The sequence below is a fragment of the Arachis stenosperma genome, chromosome 1 (assembly GCF_014773155.1).
Source record: "Arachis stenosperma cultivar V10309 chromosome 1, arast.V10309.gnm1.PFL2, whole genome shotgun sequence".
NCBI classification, from domain to species: domain Eukaryota; kingdom Viridiplantae; phylum Streptophyta; class Magnoliopsida; order Fabales; family Fabaceae; genus Arachis; species Arachis stenosperma.
Genome location: NC_080377.1, coordinates 128,382,553 through 128,401,027, shown reverse-complemented (window position 1 = coordinate 128,401,027; position 18,475 = coordinate 128,382,553). Strand labels below are relative to the sequence as shown.

General features: G+C 31.1%; 1 protein-coding gene across 7 annotated transcripts; it reads right to left on the bottom strand.

Annotated features, from left to right (window-relative positions):
- Positions 1-462: 462 nt before the first annotated feature.
- LOC130972930 (dolichyl-diphosphooligosaccharide--protein glycosyltransferase subunit 4A-like) lies at positions 463-17,565 on the bottom strand. 7 transcript variants are annotated; one of them, XM_057897293.1, is made up of 6 exons: positions 17,406-17,559; positions 16,911-17,038; positions 16,176-16,280; positions 15,878-16,000; positions 6,437-6,486; positions 463-826 (listed from the first exon to the last, which is right to left on the bottom strand). In XM_057897293.1, exon 6 carries the CDS (start codon positions 824-826, stop codon positions 713-715), a length of 114 nt encoding a protein of 37 aa, XP_057753276.1. In that variant the 5' UTR covers positions 6,437-6,486; positions 15,878-16,000; positions 16,176-16,280; positions 16,911-17,038; positions 17,406-17,559; the 3' UTR covers positions 463-712. The 7 variants fall into 7 exon arrangements, 4 of the variants coding, with proteins under 4 accessions (XP_057753276.1, XP_057753284.1, XP_057753268.1 ...); XM_057897301.1 differs by having other exon boundaries at positions 15,891-16,000; XM_057897285.1 differs by lacking the exon at positions 6,437-6,486.
- Positions 17,566-18,475: the final 910 nt, after the last annotated feature.

The window sequence follows — 18,475 nt, the reverse complement described above, 5'->3', positions numbered from 1 at the left end:
TTTTAAAAAAGGGATACACGTAGGGACAGGATACAATTGACAGGAGGGACGGATCCAAGCGGTAGGGTCCATGGCTAAAAGCTGAACATTTTGGGGAAAAAAACTTGAGCATAAGAAAACAAAACCAAAACAAGATTTTGAAAACCGGATCGATCATCGAACCGTTTTAATTACTGGTTCATTAGTCTAACCAGTTTAATTGTAGTCTAACCGAAAAATCGTTTTATAATAATATAATAAATAAATTATAAATAAATACTCTAAAGCATAGTTATAGTTTAATATAAATTTTAAAATATCTTCTAAATTTAAAATATTTTATCAACCAAAATCTAATATAACATTTGATCTTCAATTATTAACAATTTATCATTCATTAGTCATTATATCATAATTGAACTCATTAAGATAGTCACAAAAAAATTTCATTGAATTAACTAATAACTTTTTTGAATAACATAAACAACCACCAATCAATTAAAAATACACTACACCTCCAAAGTATCCACCTAAATCTTAATATTAGAATAATCATCCGTATACCTAGTGAAATGAACGTTCGATACATTCATTGTTCACATTGTTTAATATTTTCATTATCTACCTATATTTTTCCTAAAAACAATGAGCACAAAAAGCACAACAATGTAGTAAAATTCAGAGTACTAGCAGTGAGCAGAATGAGCACAACAGCAGTGAAATTCAGAGTACCCTAGTTCCCTTTATACTTTGGATCATCCATAACAAATTGGTAAGCTATCACCAGTACAAAAATGAAGATGCCAAGGAAATTGGCAAAGAAACTCAAATCTTGATCATCAATCATCTGTAGCAGGAAGAAAAAATAAATTCATGTCATTACGATGATTTTGGGAATCAAAATAGATTTCTCGTTCTTTTCCAATTGAAAGCACGTACAATTTGAACTGTGAGGAAAGGGGGTACGGGAGGAAGGAGAACCACAGATTAAGAAGATAACAATCACTTTAATGATTGGAAAGGCAGAGACAGCTCTGCCGAGAGCCAGGAAAATCATAAATTGAAAATGTTATGGGTTTGAGAACCTATGGGCAATGAGAGTTTGCATAAACTTATTAAACAAAAAAGATCCCAACTTTGTTTTCCTTATAGAAACAAGGAAGAAATTAGAGGAGATAACAATACTAAATATAGTGTAGGACTCGAAAATATTGTTAGTGTAGATTGCCAAGGAGAAGAAAGACAAAGGGATGGAGGTTTGACATGTTTGTGGGATAGCTTGTTGGAGGTTCACATTACCTCAATGTCGATTAACCATATAGAGGTGGTTCAGAAAGATGATAACTAAAAGTGGAGAGCAACGGAGTTTTATAGCTATCTGAAAAATCAGAATAAACATGTGAGCTGGGATTTAATTAAAGCTCTTTGTAGTGTATCTAATATGCTATGGATGATGTTTGGAAATTTTAACCAGGTCCTAAGCCAACATGAGAAATTAGGAAGAAATAGAGTCATCCATTCACAGATAAAGGGATTTTAAGATGTTCTAGACATTGGTCTTTAGGACCGGACTATGTTGGTCATTCTTTCACTTGGATAAATGGTCAACCCGCAGAAAATAATACATAAGAATGTCTAGACAGAGACTTTGCAAATCTTGAATGGAGAAAGGCCAGCTCAAAGACAAATGTGCAACATCTTTACAGATATAAATCATACTATTGCCCCATCCTCAATAACTTATCAGGTGACCCGAACAAAGCTAAGCAAAAAATTAGAAGATTCTAACTTGAGGAGATTTGGAGGAAGGCTTGACAAGTAGGGTGAAGAAAACGATTGAGTTCGAAGAACTAATAACATTTTAGAGATGATGACTAAACATATTATTAGATTAAAAGTTAATTATATGTGTGATTAGTTCGTTTAGTGTGTAGAAAATTAATTTAGTCACACTGGCCCAAGAAGCAAGAAAACAGGCCCACACACACATACATTCAAGCTCAAAGAATTGTTGATTACAACAACAAATCCCTATCTAAAACAAAGAAATACTTCAGGCCTCAAATTGATTAAGTGAGCCCATATCTATAAATAAGTCTAAATCGGTGGTCCACATTCAAGTCCAATTATTCAGTTGGTTGCTAACTAAGTAATTTAATTTCATTCCCATTTGAACTAAATATCACACTACCGAAACCAATCTTTCTCTTCTCTTTGTTCAACTCCATGTGATTTCTCTTAAGCAAAGCAAGAAAAAGAAAAACTCTGAGTTAAGCAAAATCAAGAAAACAAAAGGTAGGTTACCAATTCAATCAAAGAAGAAGGAAGTCAAAGAGGTTAAGGCTAAAAGTAAAAATCACTTCCAAAGCATCATTAGAGACATATTTTTAGATTTGTGCTTCATTGTAAGTCGTTGAAGAAATCATCTCTTTGTATGCACAGAAGTAGAAAGTTGAAAATGTTGAAGATGATGAAGCTCGACTGTGAATCAACATTCAAAAATATGACTTAGAACCAAAGCAAGAATGAAAGGTTTAAATTCAATAAGCAAGATGAAAAGGGTTGAAAGAGGAGATAGAAGATATGGATGGATGTATGATTCAGTCACTGCCTCCACTCTATCTCTCCTTTGTGACACCGTTGCTACTTTTGATTTTTGGGAGAAGAAGTCAAACAAGTGTTGAAGCAAGTTTCAAATTTTGGAAGTTTCACTCCTCTATTAAAGAGGTGAACGGCCAAGGATTAAAGCAATGAATGAGAGTACAAGTTTGGGTTCCTATAGCTTGTAGAGCTATTAGCTTCTTCTCATTCATGGTTCTCATTGAATATCTTATTTTCTCAGTCTAATATTTCTTTGTTTTCAATGGTAAAAGGCAATACTACGCAGATTGTGTGAAAAAAGTCATTGAGTGAAAAAAGGCAAGAGAGTTAGACTCGGAAAAAAGCCTATATTTATTTCAGAAATCTTTTGTAAGTTTTTCTGTTTTGTTGTCATGATCTTGAGGGAATTCTCTTATAAGTTGGACGAGCACTTTGCTGTTAAAAGTTAGGGTGAATTCCTAGTCAAATCTGGTTTGGGTTAGAAACTGGATTTGTCCCAAATAGAATTGGGTAAAATCATAGAAAAAATTGGTGGTTGTAATCTTGTTCAAAGATAATGAATTGTTGTGATGGAGACTGGATGTAGTTTACATTGCACTAAGTAGCTGAACCATGATATATGGCTGTTCTGTCTTTCTCTTCTCTATTTTTGGTTCTGCACTTTAGGAGACAAAACAAAATTATCTCCTAAATATTCTATTCAGCTATACTTCACTGAAATACACCATGCTCGTTATTATGTTTTGACTCCTCCCTCGACGAAAGACAAAACCAAAGTGTCTCCCAAATTTCTACTCAAAGTGACTCAACAAATTCTCAGTTTGAAAGCAAAGTAAAAAGATGCCAAGATTCAACCCCTTCTCTTACCCACTGATATCCATCAATTGATATCAGAGCTTGGTCTCAAAAAGACCAAGCTTCACAACTTGGAGGAAAGATCCAAATGGCAAACAACATGGGATCCAACTTAGTGGCTTACACACTAATTGAAGGGCAATCAAATAATAGACCTCTATTTTTTAATGGAAAAACCACAACTACTAGAAAGAAAGAATGAAGATCTTTGTTCAATCAATAGACTACAACTTATGGAAGATAATCATTAATGGTCCTCAGATTACAACCAAAACAAGTGTTGAAGGTGTTGTTACTCCTAAAGCTGAAGCAGAGTAGAATGATTATGACAAAAAAAAGGTAAAAGTCAATGTCAAGGCTGTCAACATCTTGAACTGTGCCATCAAATTCGAAAAATACCGAAAAGTTTCAAGATGCAAAACAGCAAAAGAAATGTAGGATAAGCTCCAAGTTACACATGAGGGCACTACACAAGTTAAAGAAACAATGATTGACATGCTGAGCAAAGAGTATGAAATATTTTCTATGAAGGAAGGAGAATCAATAGATGAAATGTTTGAGAGGTACTCTATCATCATTAATAGCTTGGATACCATGAAGATTACTCATTCTAAACAAGTGCTGATGAGAAAAGTCTTGAAAAGCCTAACAAAAGAGTGAAAAACCAAGGCTACTATTATCTCTGAAAGCAATAACCTAAGCCAAATGACCTATGATAAACTCAGAGAAAAGTTATTAGCATATGGAATCACTCACATAAAAAATAACACAAAAAAGAAAGGAGTGGCTCTTAAATCTTTTGTTAAATCATTGGATGATGAATCCAGTGATTGTTTATCAGATGACGAGATTGCGCCTTTTTCTAGAAACTTTAGAAGACTTATGAGATAAAAAGAAAGCAACAGAGGAGGCAGCTCAAAAGAACCAAAACAGGACATAAGCAAGGTCATTTGTCACAACTGCAAAGAAGTTGGACATTATAAATATGATTATCCCAAGTTGAAAAGAGAAGACAAGTCTCGGAAGGATAAAAAGAAGAGACTTATGATTTCTTGAAAATATTTGAAAAATGACACTGAAGAGGATGATGAATCAGACCACAACTTTCAAGCATGCTTAATAGCCGATCATAGTCACCATAATAAGGTAATCTTTCTTGAACCCTCTAATGAAGAACTCCATCTTATGATTGATGATCTCACTGAGAAAATTAAAAATTTTTTGAACCAATGCCATGAACTTTAATCTGAAAATGACATTTTAAAGGCTGAAAATGCTTACCTCAAAGAAAAATTAAAAGAGGCCGAAAATAATATTGATCATGTCGAAGAAAACAAACGGCTTATATATGAAATTAAAAGTCTTGATGGAAAGCATTATATTGTTGCCTACTTGAATTGCATTGAAGAAAATGAAAGATTGTATAAAGTGATTAAGGGTTTAAATCAAGACATAGCTAAACTCACCCAAAAGTCTTAAAAATTTGAACAAATTTTTAACTAGTCAAAGACCTCTGATTGTGAAGGCTGGGTTGCGGTATTAAGAAAAATCTGAATCTATTTTTAAAAAACCATGCATTGAAAATGAAGCCTCAACGTCCAAAAACTTAAGCTTTCAAAATCTAATCACATTGAAAAATCAGCAATAAAAAACTTTTGTCATACATGCAATCGGGTTGGTTTATCTATTCAGTATTTCATTTTTAAAAGAAAAATTGGTGATAAAGTTTATAAAGTGATTGTCAAATACAATGTTCTTGAGCAACCAAGAAGATTTAATATTAAAGGATCCAAAATAATTTGGATACCTAAAGTCACTTAAAAGTATTGTGCAATTTTTCCTAACATCCAAGAAGAAGAATGACATGTGGAGCTTGGATAGTGAATGCTCTAAGCACATGACCAAAAAATTTACATTTTTCATCAAACTTGACAAATACAATAAAGGTTTTGTGACTTTCGATAATGATGGAAAAGAAAAAATTGTGACCATAGGTAAAGTTGGAGAACACATTAATTTATAGTAAAAAGAAAACTTAGCACAATAAAAAATTATAAATAAATATTAGTTTGATCGTATTTATATTGTAAAATAATAAAAAATAAACACACAAAAAATTATTAGTTTAATTGTTTTTTAATTTATTAATTTATCATTTTTATTTAAAAACAAATGTATTCTATATATTTTAGACTTTAGGGCTGCGTTTATTTTCGAGAACAGACAAGACACTGAGAACAGAACAGGACAAGACACTGCTGGACAGAGATATAAAATTTTGTGTTCTTGTATTCTGTTTGGCAATAAACTAGAACAAATTATAAAAATTCAATTTATTCTCATTTTTTTCATTAAAAAAATTTGAGATGAAAAATATAATAATAAAAAATATAATTATGAAAAATTAACAAGAATAATGAAAGAAAAAATAAAAAATAAGTTGTATTCCTTGTAAGTGTCTCTGTGTCCTTCCTGTCAGGATGGATACAAAATACACTAATTCAATGTCTCTGGACACATTGTCTCTGTCTATGTCTCCTCTGTCAAACACGATTTTATGTCTATGTGTCCATGTCTCAGTGTCCTGTCTTTGTAAAAACAAACTCAGCCTAGAGGACATGATAGTGTGTAGGATATTGTGTTTGAGTAGTTTAGTTTGTGTCTTTATTTATATTTGTGCTTGTTTCTTTTTATTTCTCTAATCTTTTATTGTGCCAAATTTTCTTTTAAAAAAAATATATTTTGTATATTTTAATTTTTAATATATATTTAATTAAAAATAAATATATTATATCATTATATTAGATATGGGTATAATTTATTATATAAACAAAAAATTAATACAACAACAATACTAAAGTCTTATCCCATTAGGTGGAGTCGGCTACATGGATCAAACGATATCATTGAGTTCTATCATGTATTATGACTACAGAAAAATCGTTTATATGTAGAACTCATTTGATCACTTTATGAATGGTTTTCCTAAATCTTCTTTTACCTTTCACCCCTTGTCCATCTTCCATCTCATCACCATGTTCTGTTAGTCTTCTTCTCACATGTTCAAAAATAAAAATGATTAGGGCCTAGAATCTAAATTTCATAATGTTATCCTTAGTATATAAATTGGTCTACAAATAATAGACTTTGACAAAAGTTGCAATAAATAATTAAGAGTCATAATCTTATTTTAACGAGTATTTAGTTACTCATTAGATAATATTAAGGTTCTGAAAATCAATCGGTCATTGAATCGCTCTAATTACTATTTTATCAGTTTAAAAGTTTAACTGGAATAATCGAATTATATTAAAATGATATATAAAATTATAAATAAATACACAAAAATTTTAAAAACACATAAATTAAAATAAAAAACCAAATAAAATTTTATAATCCTATGTAAATATAATATAATAGTAAAGCGAAAAAGAAAGAAAGAAGAATCGATACTGATTAACTGATTATTTTGACAGCAAAAATTTTTGCTCCTCAGTTTATTTTGTGGTCGGAGCAAACAATAGGAAAAGCATGTCAGAAGATACACTTAACAAATATCGTACAGAAAGTCAGAAACACAAGAATAAGATTTTATTGATCAAATGATTTATAAAACAATTTTACCTCCTTAAGAAGTTGAGGTGTCCAATGCAGTATGCAAATAGAATAGCAAATAAAACAGGGAATACAATGAGAAGTACACCAGTTACACCTAACAAATCATGGTGAAAACCATAGTAGTCTCCTAATAATTCAGCAGTTGTTTTCGTTTTTGCATCTTTAAATATTGTTAGTCTGTTACTGATATCACTTTGTTTATATCTCCATATTGAGAAGTAAGCAACCCATTCAATGCTAAGACACACGATTAACAGAATAATCCAAGTCAGGTCTGGTTATAGCTAAATATTATAAAATTCTTACCATGAACCTATATAGTTTTGGATTATCAAAGGCATCAGAATCATTGGCAAATGATTTGAGGTTGGAAAGCATTAGGGTTTGCATTGGATTGGCATTTATCATGCCAATTTTTATTACTAACTCTAGCATATTTTTTTTGAGATTACATGATGTTGCCGTCATTCTGATAAGTGACTTCAGGATAAAGGAAGAAGTTGAAACTTCTCAGGTCTTTCAATGGAAAAATAGTATTTAATTTGGCTATTAAAACTTCAATTTCTTGAGCATTATTACTTGTGACAACAATATCATCTACATAAATGAGCATATAAGTAATATAGGTTGAGGTTTGTCTAATAAAAAGAGAAGTATCAAAAACAATGCTATTGAATCCAAAGTGTTGCAAAGTAGATTTTGAAGTCGAGAACCATGCTCTTGGTTCATTTTAAAGGCCATAAAGAATATTTAGTTTGTATTCTAGATTTCTAGTTGAGAGTTCAAAGCCCTAAGGCTGTGTCATATAGAATTGTTTAGTGAGAATGCCATTTAAGAAGGCATTATTGAAGTCAAATTGCCTCACAACCCATCCTTGAGATAGAGCAATGCTTAGGGCGATAGATGATTTGGTTAATCCAAAAAATTAGACTTATTTTTGGGTTAGCCAAAAATATAATTTGGTTAATTAATCAAATTTGTTTTATATGATAAAATTGGTTATTAACCAGTTACAAAATTCAAAAACCGATTTTTAATTGGTTATAAAAATAAAAATCAATTTTAAAATATAACCGATTTTTACATAAAAAATTGGATTTTTCAAAAACCAAAATTAAAAACTGGTTTTTAATCAATTAAAAACCAATTTTAACCGGTTAAAAACCGATTTTTATAAAAAAAAATCGGTTAACCAATTTGATCACAAGAATTGTATAAAATTTGATTTTAATTTTGGTTAACCGGTTAAAAATCAGTTTTTAAAATTTGATTTTGGTTAACCACTTTTTAATAATATGGATATAATTTTTAAAATTGTTTTATTAAATTGGTTAACCGAAATGTGGTATAATTTTTTAATTGGTTAACACAATTTAATTATTTTATGTACACCCCTAGCAATGCTGAGGACAATTCGATGTGGATGGTCTGATCACAGGGGAAAATTTTGTTCATAATCGGTCCCTTCAACTTGGAGAAAGTCTTTGGCAACAAGCTTGGCTTTATATCTCATAGTATCACCTTGTTGTTTCTTTTAATAGAAAAGACCCATTTATTGCCAATGATAGGGGCACTAAGGGTGGTTCAACTAATGTCCATGTTCCACATTGTCTCAGTGCTTCGTACTTAGCATTCGTAGCAGCCTTTCAATGATCACACTACAAAATTTGAGTCACATTATTTGGCAAATTTTGTGTTAAATCATGAGGAGTAGTAACACTGTATAAAGTCATTTTCCTTACACCAGATTGACTTTGTTACCATTGGATGTTGGTTGCTAGTATTATCAATAATAGGTGGAAAACAAACCTCAATTCAATTGATTGGGATGATGTTGGTGTTGTGCAAAGATATTTTTGATGATAAATCAATTTGAGTGCGTGGTGTTGTGTTAACATTGTCCTCTGCAATGTGTAGTTGTTCTTTGCTATGAGCCAAGGATAGAGATTATGTGTAAATGTAAGAATAAGAGTGTACATCATTGCAGTATTAGGAATGGAACTAATAGACATCAGAGGAAAAGAAAGGTAAGTAGTCACAGAATTTTGATTGCCAATAGTAGATGTAAGAGAAGTAGTATTATGTGAGAATAATTCAGCATATAAAAAACTGTTCAAAAATATTATTTGTACACCAAAATCAACCACTAATATATTTATGTATAAATATATATGTGGTTTAATTTATTTTCAATGTATATTTATATTCTAACATGTATTTTATGCTAATGGCTGACTTTAGTAGCTAATTTTGGTATATATATAGCATAACCCAAAACTGTTTTTATCAAATTGCACATTTTTTTATAGGTATATTTTGCCTGATTTAGTCATGCATTTAAAACCATCATGATTATTGTCGTATCCTAGGAAAATGCAATTTTCATATCTAAATTGTAATTTATGTTTATTATATGGTCTTAGAAAAGGGAAGTAAGCAGAACCAAAAATTCTAGGCAATGTATATTTGGTTTTCTATTGTACAATTTTTAACAGGGTGATAAATGATTAAGAATGCAAGTAGATAACCTACTTAATAAGTAGACAACAGTTGAGAATGAATCCTCCCAAAATGTCATAGGTAAAGTAGCAGTAAATAATAGATGTTCCAAATAAAATTTTAGAAGGGTTAACTACCAAAAATACACTCGAATTTTGTTATCGACAAAATACTCTCAAATAATTTAAAAATGCCTAACATTAAATATGTATTCTAAAAAAAATGTTTTAGAGATTCAATTTTGATGTGATTTTTTATAAGCATAATTAGATAAATGAAATATTTTTATCCTTAAAATTTAGTAATTTTTTGCTTAGTATATATATTTTTTCAATAGGCAATAATACTTTTAAAAAATAAAATAAAAACATAGAGATTAAATTTTTATCCTCTTTTTTTGTGTATTTTTAAAATAATTATCTAAATATTCCTATAAAATTTTGGATTAAATACATAAACAATTTGTCAAATACAAAAGTCGTTTGCCACTTACAAAAAGATAATATTTTTTTGGACATTTTTGTCGTATTTAAATTATTTGAGAGCATTTTTTTCGATAATAAAATTTGGGTGTATTTTTGTTAGGGACAAAATTATTTAGATGTATTTTTATTAGTTTACTCTTTTTAGAAATAGGTGCATATATGATGTGAATTAGTTAAAGATGCATAGATGTGTGTAAAAAGTGAAATATGGATAAAACACTGGGTAATTAGATTTATACATTAGGATTTAAAAAGTTGTTGTAGGTTAGATAGAGATTTAGGTTAATCAAAGTTTAAATTCTTAGTCCACCTAACCAAATACATCCTCGCCTTTTGCTTAGATTCTCTTGTTATTTTTCTTTATCTTGTCATTTAGTTTATAACCTCTTGTTGGATTTATGTTTTTTTATTAATGAATTTGATATTTTATGTTATTCTTACTTATTTGAGATGTTATTGTCGTGTTCTTGAATTAGATAGTTGTAGTTTTTACCAATTGTTGTGATTTATAATGTTTTATCCTTATGCACTCTAAATATTTGACAAAATGCTTGAACTAGTTATAAAATATATTTTTTTATTCTTGGATTGAATTGAAAACTATGGTGATCTTGAGTTACTAATGTCTAAATTGATTAATAATTTAGAACTATTAATTAACCTTGTTTTTGTTAACACTAACTTTTTACTAAATTCAATAAGTTAGTTAACATTTATGAATTAGGTTAATTAAGCTTAATCGACATTCCTTAATTTGTAGAGATTAACGAATTAGGTTTACTCTTTATAATTATCATGTTGTAATTAGTGATAATAATAGTGAATTTTTAACCTGTAACCATTGTCAAGATCTTAGAACTTGAGAAAGCGAGTTGACTCAAAAGTAGAGCAAAACATAGAGAAAAAGAACCACACAAACATGTATCCTGGTTTGGTTTCTAAGTGCAATGAAACCTACGTCCAGTCTCCACCACAACCATGGTAAAATTTCAACTATAATCAAACTAATTACATGCACCAATACCAATGAATTACAACCTAATTCATCTAGTATCCCCCACTAAATTTCTAACCTAAACCTAATATCCACCAAGTGCTATACCAAGTGCTATCCCAACTTGACTAAGGAAGACTCTAATATGGTTCAACAACTACCAAGTGTTATCCCAACTTGGCTAAGAAGAACTAATCCTAATTCAACAAAAACTAAATACACAATTATTTTGACTTTTTCATTCTCTCACTTTAGCCTTTTTCTCAATTACAAAAAGATAGATATAAAAAATCATAACAAAGAAATCTCAAACGAAGCTCAAAGAATAAGGAAACAACACTGCACGGAAATTCTCATTCTCTCTTTCTAGTATGCATAGTTGCAGTCAACTCTAAGCAAGAGAAAACCTGAATTCAAGTTATGCTGCAGTTATTCAAGTTGTGCTGCAATCAACCCTAAGTAAGAGAAACCTGAATTCAAGGTGTGTTATAGTTGTTCAAGTAGTAGTAATAATAGTACATTAGTTTCAAATGAAGGAACCAACACTAAAAATTGAATTCAAGTTGTGTTGCAATCAACTCTAAACAAGAGGAAACCTAAATTCAAGTGGTGCTGGAGTTATTCAAGGAGTGGTAGTAATAGTACCTTGTTTCAAAAGAAGGAACCAACACTGAAACCTGAACTCAAGTTGTGTTGCAATCAACTCTAAGCAAGAGGAAACCTAAATTCAAGTATGCTATAGTTGTTCAAGTTGTGTTGTGCTGCATTTAACTCTAAGCAAGAGAATCTAGTAGTAGTAGCACCTTGTTTCAAAAGATGGAACCAATACAGAAACCAAAATTCAAGTTGCCCTGCAATCAACTCTATGCAAGAGAAAATCTAAATTCAAATTGTGCTACAGTTGTTCAGGTTGTGCTGCATTCAAATCTAAGAGAAAACCTGAATTCAAATTGTTCTGCTGCAATCAACTCTAAGCAAGAGAAAACCTAAATTCAAGTTGTGCTACAATTGTTCAGGTTGTGTTGTTGTCAACTCTAAACAAGAGGATCTAGTAGTAGTAGAGTAGCAGTTGTGCTATTGTCAACTCTAAGAAAGAGGAATAGTTGTGTAACTGTCAACTCTAAGCAAGAGAAAACTTAAATTCAAGCTGTGCTACAAGTAGTAGGTTCAAGTTTGCTACAAGTAGTAGACTCAAGTTGTGTACTAGTAATAGTTGTGTTGTTGTCAACTCTAAGCAAAAGAAAATTTAAATTCAAGTGCTACAAGTAGTAGTAGTAGTAGTAGTTGAATTGTCAGCGACAAGTAGTAGTAGTGGTTGTGTCGTTGTCAACTATAAGCAACTATAAGCAAGACGAAGTAGTAGTTGTAGTAGTAGTTGTGTTATTGTCAACTCTAAGCAAGAGGAAACCTAAATTCATGTTGTGCTACAAGTAGTAGTTTCAAGTTGGGCTACAAGTAGTAGTCTCAAGTTAAGTATTAGTAGTAGTTGTGTTGTTGTCAACTCTAAGCAAGAGAAAACAAGTTGTGCTACATGTAATAGTAGTTGTTGTATTGTTGTCAACTCTAAGCAAGACAAAGTAGTAATAGTAGTTGTTGTGTTGTTGTCAACTCTAAGCAAGAGGAAACCGAAATTCTATTGAGCTACAAGTAGTAGTAGTAGTTGAATTGTTGTCAACTCTAAGCAAGAGGAAACCTAAATTCAAGTTGTGCTACAAGTACTAGTTTCAAGTTGTGCATAGTAGTGTTGCAACTCTAAGCAAGAGAAAACCTAAATTCAAGTTGTGCTATAAGTAGTAGTAGTTGTTGTCAACTATAAGCAAGACGACGTAGTAGTTCTAATAATAGTTGTGTTATTGTCAACTCTAAGCAAAAGGAAACCTAAATTCAAGTTGTGCTACAAGTAGTAGTCTCAAGTTGAGTATTAGTAGTAGTTGTGTTGTTGTCAACTCTAAGCAAGAGAAAACCTAAATTCAAATTGTGCTACAAGTAGTAGTAGTTGTGTTGTTGTCAACTCTAAGCAAGACAAAGTAGCAATAGTAGTAGTAGTTATGTTGTTGTCAACTCTAAGTAAGAGGAAACATAAACTAGTTGTGCTACAAGTAGTAGTCTCAAGTTTTGTAGTAGTGAAAACCTAAATTCAAGTTGTGCTACAAGTAGAAGTAGTAATAGTTGTGTTGTCAACTCTAAACAAGAGTAAACCTAAATTCAAATTGTGCTACAAGTAGTAGTTTCAAGTTGTGCTACAAGTAGTAGTAGTATTAATAGTAGTGTTGTTGTCAACTCTAAACAAGAGGAAACCTAAATTCAAGTTGTGCTACAAGTAGTAGTAGTATTAATAGCAGTGTTGTTGTCAACTCTAAACAAGAGGAAACCTAAATTCAAGTTGAGTTGTGCTACAAGTAGTAGTAGCAGTAATAGTTTTGTTGATGTCAACTCTAAACAAGAAAAAACCTATATTCAAGTTGTGCTACAAGTAGTAGTAGTAGTTGTGTTGTTGTCAACTTTAAACAAGAGAAAACCTAAATTCAAGTTGTGCTACAAGTAGTAGTTTCAAGTTGTGCTACAAGTAGTAATAGTAGTATTAATAGCAGTGTTGTTGTCAACTCTAAACAAGAAGAAACCTAAATTCAAGTTGAGTTGTGCAAGTAGTAGTTTCAAGTTGTGCTACAAGTAGTAGTAGTATTAATCGTAGTGTTGACAACACTAAACAAGAGGAAACCTAAATTCAAGTTGAGTTGTGCTACAAGTAGTAGTAGTAGTAATAGTTTTGTTGTTGTCAACTCCACACAAGAGGAAACCTATATTCAAATTGTGCTACAAGTAGCAGTTTCAAGTTGTGCTACAAGTAATAGTAGTAGTAGTAGTTGTTGTTGTGTTGTTGTCAACTTTAAACAAGAGGAAACCTAAATTCAAATTGTGCTACAAGTAGTAATAGTAGTAGTAGTAGTAGCAGCAGCAGTAGTGTTAGTAGTAGTGTTGCAACTCTAAGCAAGAGAAAACCTAAATTCTAAGTTGTGCTACAAGTAGTAATAGTAGTAGTAGTAGTAGTAGTAGTAGTAGTTGTGTTGTTGTCAACTATAAGAAATACGAAGTAGTAGCTGTGTTATTGTCAACTCGAAGGAAGAGGAAACCTAAATTCCAGTTGTGCTCCAAGTTGTAGTTTCAAGTGGTACTACAAGTAGTAGTCTCAAGTTGTGTAGTACTAGTAGTAGTAGTAGTAGTGTTTTTGTCAACTCTAAGCAAGAAGAAACCTAAATTCAACTCTAAGGAAGAGAAAACCTAAATTCAAGTTGTAGTAGTGGTTGTGGTGTTGTCAACTCTAAGTAAGAGGAAATCTAAATTCAAGTAGTGTTACAAGTAGTAGTTTCATTGTCAACTTGTCAACTCTAAGCAAGAGGAAACCTAAATTCAAATTGTGCTACAAGTAGTAGTTTCAAGTTGTGCTACAAGTAGTACTAGTAGTAGTGTTGCAACTCTAAGTAATAGAAAACCTAAATTCAAGTTGTGCTACAAATAGTAGTAGTTGTTGTCAGCTATAAGCAAGACGAAGTAGTAGTTCTAATAATAGTTGTGTTATTGTCAACTCTAAGCAAGAGAAAACATAAATTCAAGTTGTGCTACAAGTAGTAGTTTCAAGTTGTGCTACAAGTAGTAGTCTCAAGTTGAGTATTAGTAGTAGTTGTGTTGTTGTCAACTCTAAGCATGAGAAAACCTCAAGTTGAGTATTAGTAGTAGTTGTGTTGTTGTCAACTCTAAGCATGAGAAAACCTAAATTCAAATTGTGCTACAAGTAGTAGTAGTAGTTGTGTACTTGTGTTGTTGTCAACTCTAAGCAAGACAAAGTAGTAATAGTAGTGGTAGTTATGTTGTTGTCAACTCTAAGCAAGAGGAAACCTAAATTCAAGTTGTGCTACAAGTAGTAGTTTCAAGTTGTGCTACAAGTAGTAGTCCCAAGTTGTGTGGTAGAGAAAACCTAAATTCAAGTTGTGCTACAAGTAGTAGTAGTTGTGTTGTTGTCAACTCTAAACAAAACAAGAGGAAACATAAACTAGTTGTGCTACAAGTAGTAGTCTCAAGTTTTGTAGTAGTGAAAACCTAAATTCAAGTTGTGCTACAAGTAGTAGTTGTGTTGTCAACTCTAAACAAGAGGAAACCTAAATTCAAGTTGTGCTACAAGTAGTAGTTTCAAGTTGTGCTACAAGTAGTAGTAGTAGTAGTAGTTGTGTTGCAACTCTAAGTAAGAGAAAACCTAAATTCAAGTTGTGCTACAAGTAGTAGTAGTAGTAGTTGTGTTGTTGTCAACTATAAGAAAGACGAAGTAGTAGTTGTGTTATTGTCAACTCTAAGAAAGAGGAAACCTAAATTCAAATTGTGCTCCAAGTTGTAGTTTCAAGTGGTACTACAAGTAGTAGTCTCAAGTTGTGTAGTAGTAGTAGTAGTAGTAGTAAACTCTAAGCAAGAAGAAACCTAAGAGGAAACCTAAATTCAAGTTGTAGTAGTGGTTGTGGTGTTGTCAACTCTAAGCAAGAGAAAATCTAAATTCAAGTAGTGTTACAAGTAGTAGTTTCATTGTCAACTTGTCAACTCTAAGTAAGAGAAAACCTAAATTCAAATTGTGCTACAAGTAGTAGTTTTAAGTTGTGCTACAAGTAATAGTAGTAGTAGTAGTGTTGCAACTCTCAGCAAGAGGAAACCTAAATTCATGTTGTGCTGCAGTCAATTCTAAACAAGAGTGATACGTGCTCAAGAGTATCATAGAGAAACTAGTAGTAGTAGTAGACAACATAAATGAAATCAGAACTGATCAAAGTGAAGGTATCGCAATGGAGATCGAATTCAAACTAACCTTGAATGCATACCTCAAGGACTTGATTGCTTCACTGGTAAGAAGCTTGGCCGATGATTGCTTCAACAAGAGACACTCAACTTGGTTACTACTTAGACAATTTTTACGTTGAGCCTTCTAGATCTTTTCACCACCACAATGATTTGATAACCAATGTGTCATTTATGGAGCAGCAAAAACACAGCATTCATGATAAGAAAATAAAGATTCAAATATTAAACAAATGCGAGTCCCTCTTCAATTTTGTAAAGAAAAGGATTCAGGATTAAGACAAGAACAATTAAAAAATGGTAACTACCTTCCGTAGTTCAGCCAATTTTTCTGTATTTAGGACCCAATCCTCCGTGCATATCCACTTGGTAACACACCATTTTGTTTTGTTTTGGATTTTCTCATGCCACAACTGCAAGAAATATGGCATCAAGGTCAACAATCTAAACAACTTTCCATTATTGTGTAGTAGATAGATCTAACAAAAAAGAGGAAGAATTTTTACCAAAACTTAAAGTACATCAAGTCAATAGATATGCATACAAATTGAATATATTGAATCAAACAAGTTTGGTGTTTAAACTGACATATGTTTTGGATAACAGGATTAATTGAAACTGTTCAAAGCCTTCCTAAGGCTAATCTATTGGATTTGTTCCAAAGAAAATATACGCTCTTTAGTTGTAAGTAACATACTACTCACCGCAGAAACTTAGCCACAAACATAATAAAATTGGTCAAATCAAAGGTTTATAATAGTTCGTTACAAAATTTCAGATTGGAGTTGGTTTAAAGTATGTGAACAAGCTAGTGGAATCAATGGAATAGGGTTCTATGCATCTGAGACTTTTGTAGCTTCTGGTAAGTGAGAACAAATAATTCAAGAATAATTGTGTTTCTTCCTATCATATTTATTCATTTATGACTTGACTTATTGCAGGGCTTTCTTTTATATTGAAAACAATAATGAATAAGCCAATCAATCGGAATATGTTATGGACAGATTGATGCAAAAATGTAGTGAAAAAGAGTGAACAGAAACCTTTGGCAATTTACCGAACATTTGGTGATTGCAAATGTTTTGAAGCGCTGCCCTAAAAACCAGCATCTTCAACAGATTTACTTCTGAATGCAAACTCAGTTTCTCAGCCACTTTCTTTCTGTACACATCTTGCAAAGGAGAAAAAAAAAACCACAGAAGTTAAAGCTCTTAAACCCGAAACAAATGTAACTTCCCTAGTTTGAACAATTTCATCAGATCCTCAGAAAAATGAGGGGGAAAAGAATACAAAATTAAACAAGAACCAGTGACTCTGAGGCATCCAATATTTTAGAAGGAGAAAAAGATTTCAGTTATTATGGAATTTGAAAGAAGACCACCAAAAACCTTCAAGAACATCGACAACAATGGCGTTTCTTGAATGTTAGATGACTTATCATTGAAAAGACTGACAACATGAAAATCAGCAGTGCATAATTCTTGGCCATGAAAATTGAAATAAAAGTAAAAAAGAAAAGAAAAGAAGAAGCCAAGTACATTGAAATCGCTGGTTGTGAATCTTTTTGGTGCTGTTTATGAACGAACGCTGATTAGATCAATTGCCAGTGATGCTCATAAATGTCTCAATTGCCTCCTGATTAGGCCTCGCCATTGACATCGTAATTCAAAGAAAACCCAATACAGCAGAAGAATGAATTCGCTTTCGTCTGCTTTATGGAGAAAAATTGGAGCTTCAAAAAGAGAAGTAAGAAATGTTTGTATTTATATTTTTTTCGACTGAAATATCAAAAAAGAATTATATAAAGCGGTGGGTAGGAAGGGCAACATGAGCGAGTGGGTAGGAAGGGCAACATGAGCGAGAGAACGAGGAGAGAAGGATGGGTTCTTAGGGGTGTTTTGGTCTTTAGGTCTTTATAATGTTATTTTCAGTATATAAATGGATCTATATTTTCTATTATAATATTATTTTAATTTAATTATTCATTGAATAATATCAAAATTTTGAAAGTTAAATAAGTCATTGAACTAATTTAATTATTGATTTATTAATTTAGAGGTTCAATTGAAATAATTGAATTATATTATAATAATATATAAAAATAATAAATAAATATACAAAAAATTTAAAAACACATAAATTAAAATAAAAAAAAACAAATAAAGTTTTATAAGGCTATGTAAATAAAATATAACAGTTACGAAAAAAAATTATTAGTTTAATTGTATTTAGATTGTAAAATAATAAAAAATAAACACACGAAAAATTATTAGTATAATTTTATTTTAATTTGTTAATTTATCGTTTTCATTTTAAATGTATTTTAGACTTTAGAATACATGATAGTATGTAGGATATTGTGTTTGAGTAATTTAGTTTGTGTCTTTATTCATGTTTTTGCTTGTTTCTTTTTATTTCTTTAATTTGTAATAAGTTCCATTCTTAATTTTTTATTGTGCTAAGTTCTTTTTAAATATATTTTATATATTTTAATTTTTAATATATATTTAATTCAAAATAAACATATTATATCATTATATTAAATATGGGTATAATTTGTTATATAAATAAAAATAGATAGTGGCTAGAATCTAAATTTTATAGTGTT

Excerpts from the sequence above, each read along its gene's own strand:
- LOC130972930 (XM_057897293.1), bottom strand. The coding sequence starts at position 826 with ATGATTGATGATCAAGATTTGAGTTTCTTTGCCAATTTCCTTGGCATC.